The 12,910-nt window shown below is 38.9% G+C and overlaps 1 protein-coding gene across 4 annotated transcripts in view; it reads left to right on the forward strand.

Annotated features, from left to right (window-relative positions):
- HMBOX1 (homeobox containing 1) overlaps window positions 1-12,910 on the forward strand; it is a 126,032-nt gene that overhangs the window by 106,023 nt on the left and 7,099 nt on the right. The window contains exons 7-10 of one of the 4 annotated variants that reach the window (XM_070947251.1): window positions 4,399-4,481; window positions 5,892-5,987; window positions 9,135-9,229; window positions 9,466-9,950. In XM_070947251.1, coding sequence (XP_070803352.1) covers window positions 4,399-4,481; window positions 5,892-5,987; window positions 9,135-9,229; window positions 9,466-9,576 — 385 coding nt within the window. In that variant the 3' untranslated portion in view covers window positions 9,577-9,950. Of the gene's footprint in view, window positions 1-4,398; window positions 4,482-5,891; window positions 6,059-9,134; window positions 9,230-9,465; window positions 9,951-12,910 lie in introns of those variants that run through there. The other 3 variants (XM_070947259.1, XM_070947276.1, XM_070947267.1) reach the window with 3 other exon arrangements.

A 12,910-nucleotide genomic window follows, 5' to 3' on the forward strand; every position in this document is an offset into this window, starting at 1 on the left:
GCCTCCTAAAGTTTTAACCTATCTACTTTTGTGATTTTGTGACAATAGTGTTAAGGGATTTGAGGAATCGTAGGTAGGTAGGTAGGTAGGGAGGGAAGGAAGGAAGGAAGGAAGGAAGGAAGGAAGGAAGGAAGGAAGGAAGGAAGGATAGATGGATCCTGGAAAGGTCTAAGGCCTGCTTACTGAGCAAGACTCAACGCTGCTTCTGGAGGCAAGAATATAGAAATGGAGAAAGCAGTAGTGATGTAAAATGCTGATTGAATGTGGCGGATGGAAGGATTTATATTCCTTGCAGTCATCTGTGTGTTAGCACTCTTTTTGAAACCATCTGGAGGTTTATCAGTGCCCTCAGGATCATCTGAATAGTGCAAATAGGTGTAGAACCTTCTTGGAACTGCTAAAGGGACTGTGTTGTAAACAGGAGGTAGGTAGTCGTATCAGTCAGAACTGAAGAAGCTTCTTGGTTGAGAAGCGAAATATCTTCAAGAAAAAACAAAGTCCAGTTGCCTTTTGAAAAAGCACCTTTGGGACAGCCATGACCTGGATGACTGAGAATCTTCACAGACATTTAGGGAAAGCAAGGTTTTATGTTGGAAATGTGCAGTTTCCTGATAGACTTTTGTATATGTAGGATGGATGGTAACACTTCACACAATGTAGGATACATTAATGCAGAACCAAAAATTATTTTGCCTAACCAATAATCAGAGTTGCGTTTTCTCAGTGCTCTGCTTATACTGTCTCTGTTGGTGCAGATTTCTACAAGTTGGCAGTATTTCTACGTCCCACATAAATCATAGAAATGAACTGCTTCAAGGATATTTCAGTCTTTTTACCATTGCTTCACATTTTAGTCCAGCTCACACATTTTGGCCACTTTTCATTTTCATCCTTTACTGTCACCCTACACAAAAGAGATCATTTGATTCTCTCTGCAATCAGCCATCGCCATCCTGACGGGCGCCTTTTGTCTAGAAAGCACAATTGCATTTGTTGAAGGTTTATCCCCAGGCTTTTGTAATCATTCATTCTGCACATCTTGCTGCTTCCTTCCCCAACCCCATCTATTTACCCATACGCTACACTTTTTTTTTTTTTTTTGCTTCACTGCTTCAATGCATTCTGAACTTAGTATAGTCTAATAATTTTTGATAGCCATTTGGGAGTGGGGACCACTTTAATAGGGTGTCAACAATCACATATCTTTTGCCTTTATATCTCACAATCTCTCTTTATTGTGTTGGGTTCCTATTGAAATTGGCACTATTCAAATGTTGATTAAACCATATACTTTCTGTGAGTGGTATGAAAGGGCAATTGGAGAAAATCTTCATAGTGGTAGGAATGGTAAAACATGATAGGCTTTTAACAGAAGGCGAGGTAAACAGATTGTATCAGTCACGTTCTAGACTTTGGTATTTGCATGCCTTGATGTTCATTCATTCGTTTGTTTGTTCATTCATCAATTCAATTTAATTCATTCATTCATTCTCTGTAGTCGCCCAGTTCAACCAAGAGATTCTGAGATCTGCATGAAAATTGTATTTAAATACATATTTCTAATTCATTTGTTTTGAAGTCTAGCCCCTTGCAGTTTTCTTGGTGAGATTTTTCAGAATTGATCTGCCATTGCCTCTTTCCTAGGGCTGAGAGAGAGGGACTGGCTCAAGATCACGCAGCTGGCTTCATATCTAAGGTGGGGCTAGAACTCACAGTCTCCCACTTTCTAGCCTTATACCTTAACCATTTCACCAAACAGGCTCTTCTTTTTTATATGTACATGTGTAATACTTTTTTTTTTTTTTAATTTGATTTATATGCCGCCCTTCTCCGGAGACTCAGGGCGGCTTACAGTGCATTAAGCAATAGCCTTCATTCTTTTGTATATTTTATACAAAGTCAGCTTATTGCCCCCACAAACTGGGTCCTCATTTCACCTACCTTAGAAAGGATGGAAGGCTGAGTCAACCTTGAGCCTTGGAGAGATTCGAACCAGCAGAAATTGCAGGCAGCTGTGTTAATAACAGGGTGCACTAAACCACTGTACTATCAAGGCTCTCTGAGCTAAATACTGTACTGTAACTTTAATAGAAGTGGGAAAGATTTTGTTCTGTATGATAATCTGAAAGTATCCTTAATGTCACCGCATAAGAATAATTAACCAGGAATGGAGAGAGAGGGATGTGAAACTATTGGGTGGCCAAAGGAAGGGGATAAGCAGGCACCCAAGAGAAGACTGGGGAACACAAAAGGAGAGTTCTCAAACGTCTACCCCACAAATCACGAAAGAAACATGGAAACAAGAGCCAATCTCAAAAGTGGGTTATAGTGGTTTTCTTTTCTTTTTTCCATCCTGTGTTCTCTGTTTTTTTAAATGATTCTCCATTCTCTCAGGTAATAATACCCAGTTTCCCCCAAAATAAGACATCCCCTGATAATAAGCCCAATCGAGCTTTTGAGTGCATGGCAGTAAGGCCAAGAGCTTTCAGGGAAACATGGTAATAGAAAAAAAAAAGATACTTTCCATAGCCATTAATTAACTGACTTTCCTTAACACCCCATGTCTGTTATTTGTAGTAGGAGCTGTAGGACTCCTGTGCACCTATGTTAATATTTGGATTCTATTTTTAAGCATCCATAATGAAAAACATATGTTTGACGAACTAGAAGTTCTGGCTGCCTTCATCTGTTGCCTATTTCACTTCCCTTCATTCTAGCCTGCTCTTCTCTATCACCACCCCCTCAAAATAAATTCCTGGGCCCAGTGGGATAAGCAGTAGCAAAGCCAGTTGAGGCATAGCCAGACACCTAACTCTCTGGATCGGCGTAGCTGGAGGGAACTCTTTCTTCATATAGCAGTTCTCGCAGTCTGAAAAATATGGCACTAGTTAATGAGGGTGACTAAAAAGACACCCAAGGGAGAATCCAAAATAGCTGAGGAGGCTGGAGGGCTCTGGGCCAAGAGGATGGAAAGGTTGAAAAAGCAACATGTGGATGAGACTGAATTTTACTGTGACATGTCCTTGCTGGTCCAAACTTGTAGCCAGATTCCTTGGATTAGATAACAAAATAGGCACATTTTAAAAATATTAATAGCAATCTAATGCTTATTAGTTATGCCAGCCCCTTTCAACAGACTGGAACTTGCACATTTTTTAAAATTTATAAACCTCCCAGTGACACTTGGATTGTGAGATGGGTGATATCAAAATTTGATAAATAAATGCTTCTCAGTTTTTCCTTAGATCTTCAAAAAGAAAAGAGGAGGGATCATTTAAGTAACAAAAACAAAAGCTTTGCTACTAGGATAATTCGGACAAGCAATTATTCTTCCACTAGCAAGTCAAAATGATTTTATTGGGACAGGTTTTTGATGGGTCAGCTAGAATGCCTCCTTAGTGGGCTTTAAATGGGTGGGGAAGGACTGATTTTATTGATATGTTTCTAATGGTGCATTATCAGTGTTTTGAAATTGGAATTTGTATTTTATACTTTTGATTGTTAGCTACTGTAAGTAAAAAGGTAGAATATAAATTCAACAAATATAATCCAGAAATGGGTTGAAATATCACAGAAGGTAGAAAGCAGCCTATGCCCCTAACTTGGTCTTGAAACTGGATAGATCTATGTTCTGATAATACAATTTAGAAGTTTACTAGGTTCCATGCCCAGAAAATTAGTGCATCAGAACCTCTAAGTAATATTTAATAAATCTCACCAGCCTACCTGTTAAGTGGTCAGTTATATGTTAGCACATACTTTAGTTGCTAGAGACACATTTCTGTCTTCTTTCTCACATGGATATTTATGCATTTGTCTATGATGAATGTGATGGCTGTTATCACATTTTGCTAGTAACATTTTCAAGTAATGCTAATTCATAATTTGTAAATCTCTTTATTAACCTGGATATAAATCATGTTTAATGGTGACAGTTTTCTTAATCCTGTTGCATACCTATCACCAGGAGGATAACCTTTTGAAGAAGAACCTGAAGTGCTTCTGGTTGGGTACCTCTGACTTGAACTCCAACCATTGACTCATATGGGCTATGGTTGTGCAGCTCTTCTGATTCAAAAGAGAAAACGCATTGGCAACTCTTTAAGACAAAGGTCTCTCTTCCTGGGATTATCCTGCAATGATTCCAGAAAAAGAGGCAGCTGCTTTAAGGAGTTGCTGACATGTATTATATGGGCATTTTCCCCTGCTCCAAATCTGAAGCACTGAAGAACATTATTCTTCACAGCCTACAAGTCTCTTTCATACATTCAAAATTGGTGATGTTTTTCCTCTGTACAGGGTTTCTTAAAGATTTGTGGCTTGAACTTGTTGTCTTTATTTTGTGTGGGTACAAGAAATACGATTTCTAAGATGAATACACTCTCTTTGTTTCTGTAGCTACTTCAATGAGAATCAATATCCTGATGAGGCCAAGAGAGAAGAAATTGCAAATGCTTGTAATGCAGTTATTCAAAAGCCAGGTACACAAGGAAGCCAAGCAGGGGATATGTGCTTCTCTTCTCTTCTCTTCTCTTCTCTTCTCTTCTCTTCTCTTCTCTTCTCTTCTCTTCTCTTCTCTTCTCTTCTCTTCTCTTCTATTATTTATTTATTTATTATCAAATTTATAGACCGCCCTTCTCCCGAAGGACTCAGGGTGGTGTATAGCCAAAGTAAAAAACATAGATACAAACATTAAAAATAATTTAAAAAGATATATATAAATTTGGCTCCAAAATTAAAAAACAGTAACAAAAATCTTCTCTTCTCTTCTCTTCTCTTCTCTTCTCTTCTCTTCTCTTCTCTTCTCTTCTCTTCTCTTCTCTTCTCTTCTCTTCTCTTCTCTTCTCTTCTCCTCTCCTCTCCTCTCCTCTCCTCTCCTCTCCTCTCCTCTCCTCTCCTCTCCTCTCCCCTCTCCTCCCCTCCCCTACCCCACCCCTCTCTCTTAATATATATTTTGCCTTGTTTACTTAAACATATATTTTCCTTATTGGTCCTAACTCAATTGGTCCTAACTCAATCATCCATGCATGAGGTATCAAAGAAAATGTGTGAACCCTAGACAAAATGAAAAAGAAATACAGTATCCAAATATGCCATCATTATTTTCAAAAATGACCCAATGCATTTTTAGTTTCAGTAGTAATTCACCATCTCAGGAATATTTTCTGTTTGGGCAAAAAAATGTTAAAAAGGAAAGAAGAAAAGAGATTTGTGATGGGGGTGGGGGTGGGGGAGACCATCAGGTTTTGGGGAGTGTTTCAAAACAGAACAGCCTTTTTGAAAGAGAACTGTGAAGCTCAAAGTATGTCAAGCCATTTTTTTACTTAAAAAACAAAAAGTGCTGAATTAATAGTGTTAACTTCCTTGTTCTTATGCTATAGTGTTCATCTGTTTCTACCTTCAAAAGGGCAGGATGTATTTTTGGCAGTTGCACTGAGTAATACCCAACAGTATACTCAAAGGGTGCTTCAGAAGGACAAAATGTAGGGTGGGATTTAAATGCTGCATGTGGTTTGTGAAAATAAGGTAGGGTGAGCAAATTGCAGTCCCAAGTTCCTTTTTGGAGGATCTCAGAGGTGCTGCTGTTTATTGAATTTGGTGGGAAACACAAGAAGACTAAGCCCTAAGATCCCTGTCCTCCTCAGTCCTAGGTTCTCTTCCATGTGTGATGTGGTTATACTCACTTTGTAGCCCTCAGGTCCAAAAACTATTAAAAGGGTTTTTAGGTTTGGGGTGTTTTTTTTTTTTATTTAGAAAATAGCCTCTCATATGGTTTGGGAAAACCACCTCCAAGGTCCTTTCCAACTCTGATATTCTATTCTAAATCCTGCCCTGGAGCTTCTAGGAGTAAGCTTCTATAACCAACATGGTTTCTTTTTTATTTTGCACAGGAAAGAAGCTGTCAGATCTGGAGCGAGTTACCTCCCTCAAAGTGTACAATTGGTTTGCCAATAGAAGGAAGGAAATCAAGAGGCGAGCCAATATTGGTAATGTATCAGACAGCCTTGAAGAACTGCTGAAGAAAGATGGAACATGATTGACTTTTCTTAACAGGAAAACAGAGCCTTGATAATATTTTTAAAGTAAAAGCTTGACAACATGGTCAAAACAAATTTTCTCTCATCCTTTGTTGTTACTGAACAGTTCATCAATGTTAACATGTTGTCAAAAAGCATTGGTGTATGTGTATAATAGCATCTTTAAGTCCCTTAGGTCAGGGAATTTCATCATGCCTTTCAAGAAAACCTAGAATTTTCCAGTTTTGTTGGAAACTTCTCTGCACTTGCTCTGATGAAAAGATCAACGGATGAAATATATTTAGTCCACCACTGTGATTACCTGGGAATATTAGGCCATACAGTAATGAATTTTAATACACTTAAGGTGGCAATAAGGCCCAATAGAATAGTAAGTGCTACATATGAACCCTAAAACATACCTCAAAATGTTCTACAATATACCACATTGCTTGGGACCAACAATTTGCTTTGAAAAGCTTTCCTTGCAGTTGGATTATTTTGAAAAACCTGCCTTATCTCTCCCAATGTCCTCAAAGTGAAGCAGAGGCTGTTCAAGCTATTGAACAAGTTTGTACGACACATACATCTTTATAAAGCTTGTCTTAGCCTGCAGTCCAAATCTATTCTAGGCCAGGAGTAACTAAAATGTTCCACATAACTATGATCTGAAACTGTGGTTTACGTTTTCATGCCTTGGCTGTAGCTTCGTGTTCCATGCAAATGGAACAGAAGCAGGTGAGCAATGGATACTCCCCATTATATATCTCTAGACATAGAGTTGGCTGGCAGGAGTAGCAGCATTTTTGTTCCTCCCACCTTAACTGTTATTCCCTGCAGATATTTAGTGAATTGGTAAAATTGGACTGAGGAAGGATTAGTGATAACCATGTGCCAGTGAAGCAGCCATGTGCCTATTTTGGGTTGCTGTCGCTGGTTAAAAAAAAAGTTTAAACTAGGGAGTGATGACTGCAACAACAGCTGGGCAGGAAGAAAGCTTTGCATAATTGTTTGCTGAGTTCCCCCTTGGGTATGTCTCTTACAGCTGATCACTCTCGACCACAGACTAATGTGTCTTCTGATTAAGCCCTTCTGATGCCATGGACAGTGGCATGTTCCCATCTTTGTCCCCCAATTTAGTTTTCCTTCACATCCTTCTCCCTCTTTATCATCTCACCACAGTCACAAATATAATACCATACAACACCTAACATTCTGCTAGAGAAAATAAATATTTAAAGAAACGTCCTCACTTTAATTAGCATTTCTTGTATACTGATAAATAATATAGGTATCCGGTACTTTCCAGAGTTTGAAATGCTTTGGATATAGAATAGTAAATAACACATTTCAATTTTCTAACATATTATGCAGAAAAGGAGCTTTAAATTGTGCCTATCTATCATATAAAATATTTAACATATAAATGTGCAATTAATTACATAAATTAATTTCTTTTTGCTTTGAATTTTTAATTTGTGTATCCTTTCGGAGAAAAACCTCAAGTATAAATCTTCCCCCCAGATTTCTGAACTTTTTAAATAATTTAAGAGTTCAGGTTCTTCCAGTGAAATTGACTGATAGCACATTCAAGAAAGAACAAACAAGAAAAAGCAAACTTTTGACAGTTTTACACAATACGGTGGTTGCCCCACAATTAAATTATTTTTCATAGGGCACAAAAGCAAATGATGGAGCAGAAGAGTTTTTATTGGCTGTTAACTGGAATGATTATTTGCAATCTGCAGTTTTAGATGCAATGTATTTCAAAATGCCAGTTGCTGAAGGTTACAACCACCAGAGATAAGTGGTGCCTTCAAGTCCTGCTTGACTTGATTTCCTGGAGGCATCTCTCTGGCCATTGTTGGAACTAGAATGCTGAACTAGATGGACCTTTGAGCTGATCCACGCAGGGAACTTCTTATGTTCTTATACTTCCTTAGGATAAGATAGGAAGATGGTGTCTGGAAAAAAAAACCCACCAAAAGGAAGCTGACAGATTTTGTCCAGTAGCACGAGAAAGCCAAACTCCAAACAGTGGTATGGATAGCAGACCAATAAAGTATCATGAATCTAAGATGCTTTGCAATCTCACAAAAAATAATGAAGCATCTTGTTATCTTCATATAACTTGTGAGTTGCAACCTGGAATATTTCTATTGCAAGGGACAGGCTTTGCAAGCTCTGCAGCCAAGGGATTGGTGCCAGCTAGAAATCCAATTGGGGTTATAAAATATTTTCAAAGGCTGATGACCCTGGATAGAAACTGATTTTTTTCCCCTTTCTTTTAAATTGGCATTTATACTCCTCCAACCAAATTATTTTTCCTTTTTTTAACAGTGCAACAACATGCACAAAAGGGGCTTGCACCATATTGAAATGAAGATGAAAAGGAGACTTCACTTAGGGTCTATTGGGTTTATTGTAAGAACCATCAAGCCAGAATTAAAATAGCAGAAAAGGAATAGTCACAATCACTACATAGAAAATAAGAGAGATGTTGCTTTATTCCTTTGATTATGGTTTCATTAATCAAATGTGCATTCTGTCCCTTTCTTAAGAAGGGCCTCCTAAATGCATGCCTATTTGGTAGGGCGAGTTCTGTGAGTGACCTGATTCTACAGGAGTGCAGGAAGATAATCCAAACCATGATGCCAATTGCAGAATGCAGCTGTTGAGAATTGCTCTTTTGATTTAGAAGGAAGTTTGATTTAAAAGTTTCCAGTCCTTCTGAATCCATAAATAGCATTTGCTAAATTCTCTAAATTTAAAGAGGCAGTCATGAAAGGTATTTTAGTATCCTGTAAAAAGACAGTTGTTTCTCCCCCAGTACTAGTATGACCATAGGAAATTGTGTAAAATCAGAATTTATCCAAGCCTGCGTCAGAAATTCTGCAAATGGAGTAAATCTTTGTAGCCTTTGGCAGAATTTGGCTTGCAGAATTATTTTTTTCTTATAGCTGACTTTAAACTAAAAAAAAAAAAAGTTCTGAGTATTTCTTTGAGGTTCTTACAAGAAACAAGATGCCCTACTTGTGAAAATTCTGGTTTTTCATCTTCATCCTTATTGGTAACCCTGCAGCAGATAATTTAGGGATCAATTTGCTTTTTTCGAAGAAGCAGCAATCCTGGAGAGTCATGGGATAGATGTACAAAGCCCCGGAGGCCACTCCAACAGTGACGACGTAGACGGAAATGACTATTCAGAGCAGGTAAGTATGTGAGCTAAGTCAGGGGGCTCCAATATGGAGAGTCCCCCTGTAGGCTGCTCTTCCTCCTCTGGGTTTGGGGGCGGAATGTGGAGCGGTGGGGGTCTTTCATCCTTCAGCCTCCTAAGATTATGTGGCCTTTTATCCTGCTGTGCGATGGGGGAAGGCAGAAAAACACAACATTCCTCCCCCCCCCATGGACCAGCCTTCACCCACATGGATTTATTGTCATACAACAGGAGTCTTGGCAAGTACGCAATGGGGAGGAGGAGGGAAGATGTACAGAGGGAGGCAGAGAAGCAGAGAAGTTAGAAGAAGACAGGAGGATCTGCTCAAAACAAGCAAGTTGACGCTCTGTTCACACATATTTGCCAAATGCAGGGGCATGATGAATTCCCCCAATTTGCACCACCATGCATAGTAAACACCGTGTCTGTTTCTCTCCTGTGCCCCTGTAACCAGAGCTGTGTGCATCCCCAGAAATCCTTTCTGAAACTGTTTTAAGAATGCATCCATTTTGTCCTCACCATTCTGGACTGAGGGCATATGCGCAATTGCGCATGGTCAATTTAGGGATGCTGTTCCCTGAACAGCCCATGAAGTATGAGGAACAGCTGGATGAGGCAAGCATCTCTCATCCAATTTGACGAATACTCTTTCCTTTTCTAACAACTATTATCTTCTGCCTTCTGATGTCATTGTTTATGTAACCTTGATGTCCATGTCATACCCACTGTCTATGCCTTGCAAAAAATTACAATTCAATTTTGGAAAGAAAATAGTTAATGATTCATGCCAAATAAAAGCACATCCACTTGCTTAAGTTTCAGTTGTAAATTTTCTGAATCACATATTTGATGTGGAACACACAGCCCTGCTTATACCATAACGATCTACGAGTTTTACTCTCTCCTTACCCACCCCTCCCCCCCACAGTGCAATGAATGCATAGCTGCATGCTCCTCTTCCCAAAATTGAATGCATTGATGTAAATTGATAATACGGCAGCTCAATTCCAACCAAGAATATTCCATCTAACCTCCTGGTGCCACCATGTTTACCTTTTTAAGGCAGGGTAAAGCTTTCTTCATAATTTGTCCCTGCTCTTGAAATACTATTTTTTAAAAAAATTGCTTTTATTCTTAGGAACATAGGAAGTGCCTTTCATCACTGGTCCATCTAGCACAGTGTTGTTGAAGTACTGGTTTACAATTATTTTCTAGATCTCACTTATTGGAGTTTCCCCTAACCATTTCAGGAGATGCTAAGGCATGAATTTGGCACCTTTGGCATGGAAAGCAGGTGTTCTGCCTTTGAGCTATAGGGCCTGTGCATTCTTGATAGGCCGTAACTATCATCTAGTCTTCCTATTTTATTATGTTTCTTTTCCCCCTCTCTCCCCCATACTTTCTGTTAGTTTATGCACGTATTTTTAAAACTACTCTTAAGTACATTTTGGTAATTTAAATATAAGAAATGAAATTAAAAATACTTTTCTTTTTAATTTTGAAAGGAAACTGATTGCTAAAGAGGAAAATAAGGGGATATTAGTAGAAAAAGAAGCTCTCTCACAGAAGAGACACTTCGGCTACATTTCACGTTTGAGTTAGACACATGTAGATCTTGGCTGATCATTAAGACAAATGGGACAGTTGGACAATGGGACCAATTATTTAGAATTGTGATAATCCCACTTGGTCTTTTTCCATTGTTGAGAATCTTCCAGCTTTGTGGTTTCTGCATTAATTAGGTCGGATCAGATGGCATTATTGTGATCAGTGTGTTTTTAATGGAAATGATATATTTTGTACAAGAATCATACTTTTTTTAATGTTTCTAGTGGGAATATGGAAAATAAAAACAGATAAAATATAAGCCTTTAACCTGAATGAAGGCAGCTAGGAACAAATTAATCATCTATTGTAATCCATCTTCTTTGTCTGTAATTTTTCTGTAGTCAAGCTCTCACTCAGCTAATCAGATTGACAGAACTTTAATCTTGTTAACTATGCCAAATATTGGGCAGCCATTGGCTGAGAACGTTCTAGTTCTGGATTTATTGTTTGTAGCAGGGTATAAGTTCAATAGGTTGGTAAGGCCATATGCAACTCTCTGTTTCTGTACCCTTTGTGTAAATCTAATTAAGACTACAAGAGAAATCAATTGTTTCGTTGAGCTTCCACGGTTTTTTATTGTTCCTTCAGGAGCTCATGTTACACTGCCTAGTAATTTATTCTGGTTCTAGTAACCTGATGACCACATTTCTTTTGTTAGTTAGTCTTGATCATGATGAGGCAGCATTTCTTTTTCTCTTCATTTAACCAGACACATGCAGATTAAAATTACAAATCCTGCTGGTAAATGGATTGTTGGATAGACCATAGAACTGTCTCCAGTGTTCTCTCATAGGATTGAATAAGAGACGCAGAGCCCTCATGAAGAAGGGAAATATCAGTGGTTAAATTCTATCAAATATTTGCTTGTAGCATTTTAACAGAAAAAAAAAAAACGAAACGGGTGGGAGGATAGGTGGATGAATTAGGGTCAGTTTTTTCATCTAAAATCATGTCCTGTTCTTGAGGGTTTTGGAATAGTATGATGGGAGATAATATTCTCTAAATCTCAGTAGAAGTAATGACTGCTTCTTAACCTTTTGTTTGACATCATTCTGTATTGGAGAGAGCACATATAAACCAGGGGTGAAATCCAGCAGGTTCTGGGGAACCGGTAGCGGAAATTTTGAGCAGTTCAGAGAACCGGTAGTGGAAATTTTGAGTAGTTTGGAGAACCGGCAAATACCACCTCTGGCTGGGCCCAGAGTGGGGTGGGAATGGAGATTTTGCAGTATCCTTCCCCTGGAGTGGGGTGGGAATGGAGATTTTGCAGTATCCTTCCCCTGGGGTGGGGTGGGAATCAGTGGTGGGTTGCCCCCGGTTCATACCGGTTCTATAGAACCAGTAGTAAAACCTGTGGGAGGCTCTGCCCACCGACACCGACATCTGGACATGTGCAGAAGCTTCTGCACTTGTGCAGAAGAGCGCGCGTGCGGCCCCACTGCAAACCGGTAGTAAAGGTAAGTAGAACCCACCCCTGGTGGGAATGGAGTTTTTGCAGTATCCTTCCACTGCCATGCCTACCAAGCCACACCCACCAAGCCACACCATGTCCACCAAGCCACGCCCACAGAACCGGTAGTAAAAAAATTTGGATTTCACCACTGATAGCGCACCTATTTCCCATACCACCCCAGTTTTTAAATCAACAGGGTGGTGTAAGGCACCCTGTTATTAAGCTGGTTATTAAGACCAGCTGCCTGCAAATACTGCAGGTTCGAATCTTGCCAAGGCTCAAGGTTGACTCAGCCTTCCATCCTTTCTAAGGTAGGTAAATTGAGGACCCAGTTGTGGGAGCAATAAGCTGACTTTGTATAAATATACAAAAGGATGAAGGCTATTGCTGAGCACATTGTAAGCTGCCCTGAGTCTCCGGAGAAGGGCGGCATATAAATCAAAATTAAATCAAATTAATTAAAATTAATTAATTAAAATTAATTAATCAAAATTAAAAAAAAACATGTTTAAGCACTGGTCTGTTTAGAGTTCTCAAACTTCATCTTTCTTAAATTCAAACTAGAGAAGACAGTAATGATCCCAGAATCTAATTATGCTCAAGTTAGAAATTTCA

Source organism: Pituophis catenifer, unplaced genomic scaffold (assembly GCF_029215685.1).
Source record: "Pituophis catenifer annectens isolate HBS135680 unplaced genomic scaffold, rPitCat1.0.hap2 SCAF_1, whole genome shotgun sequence".
NCBI classification, from domain to species: domain Eukaryota; kingdom Metazoa; phylum Chordata; class Lepidosauria; order Squamata; family Colubridae; genus Pituophis; species Pituophis catenifer.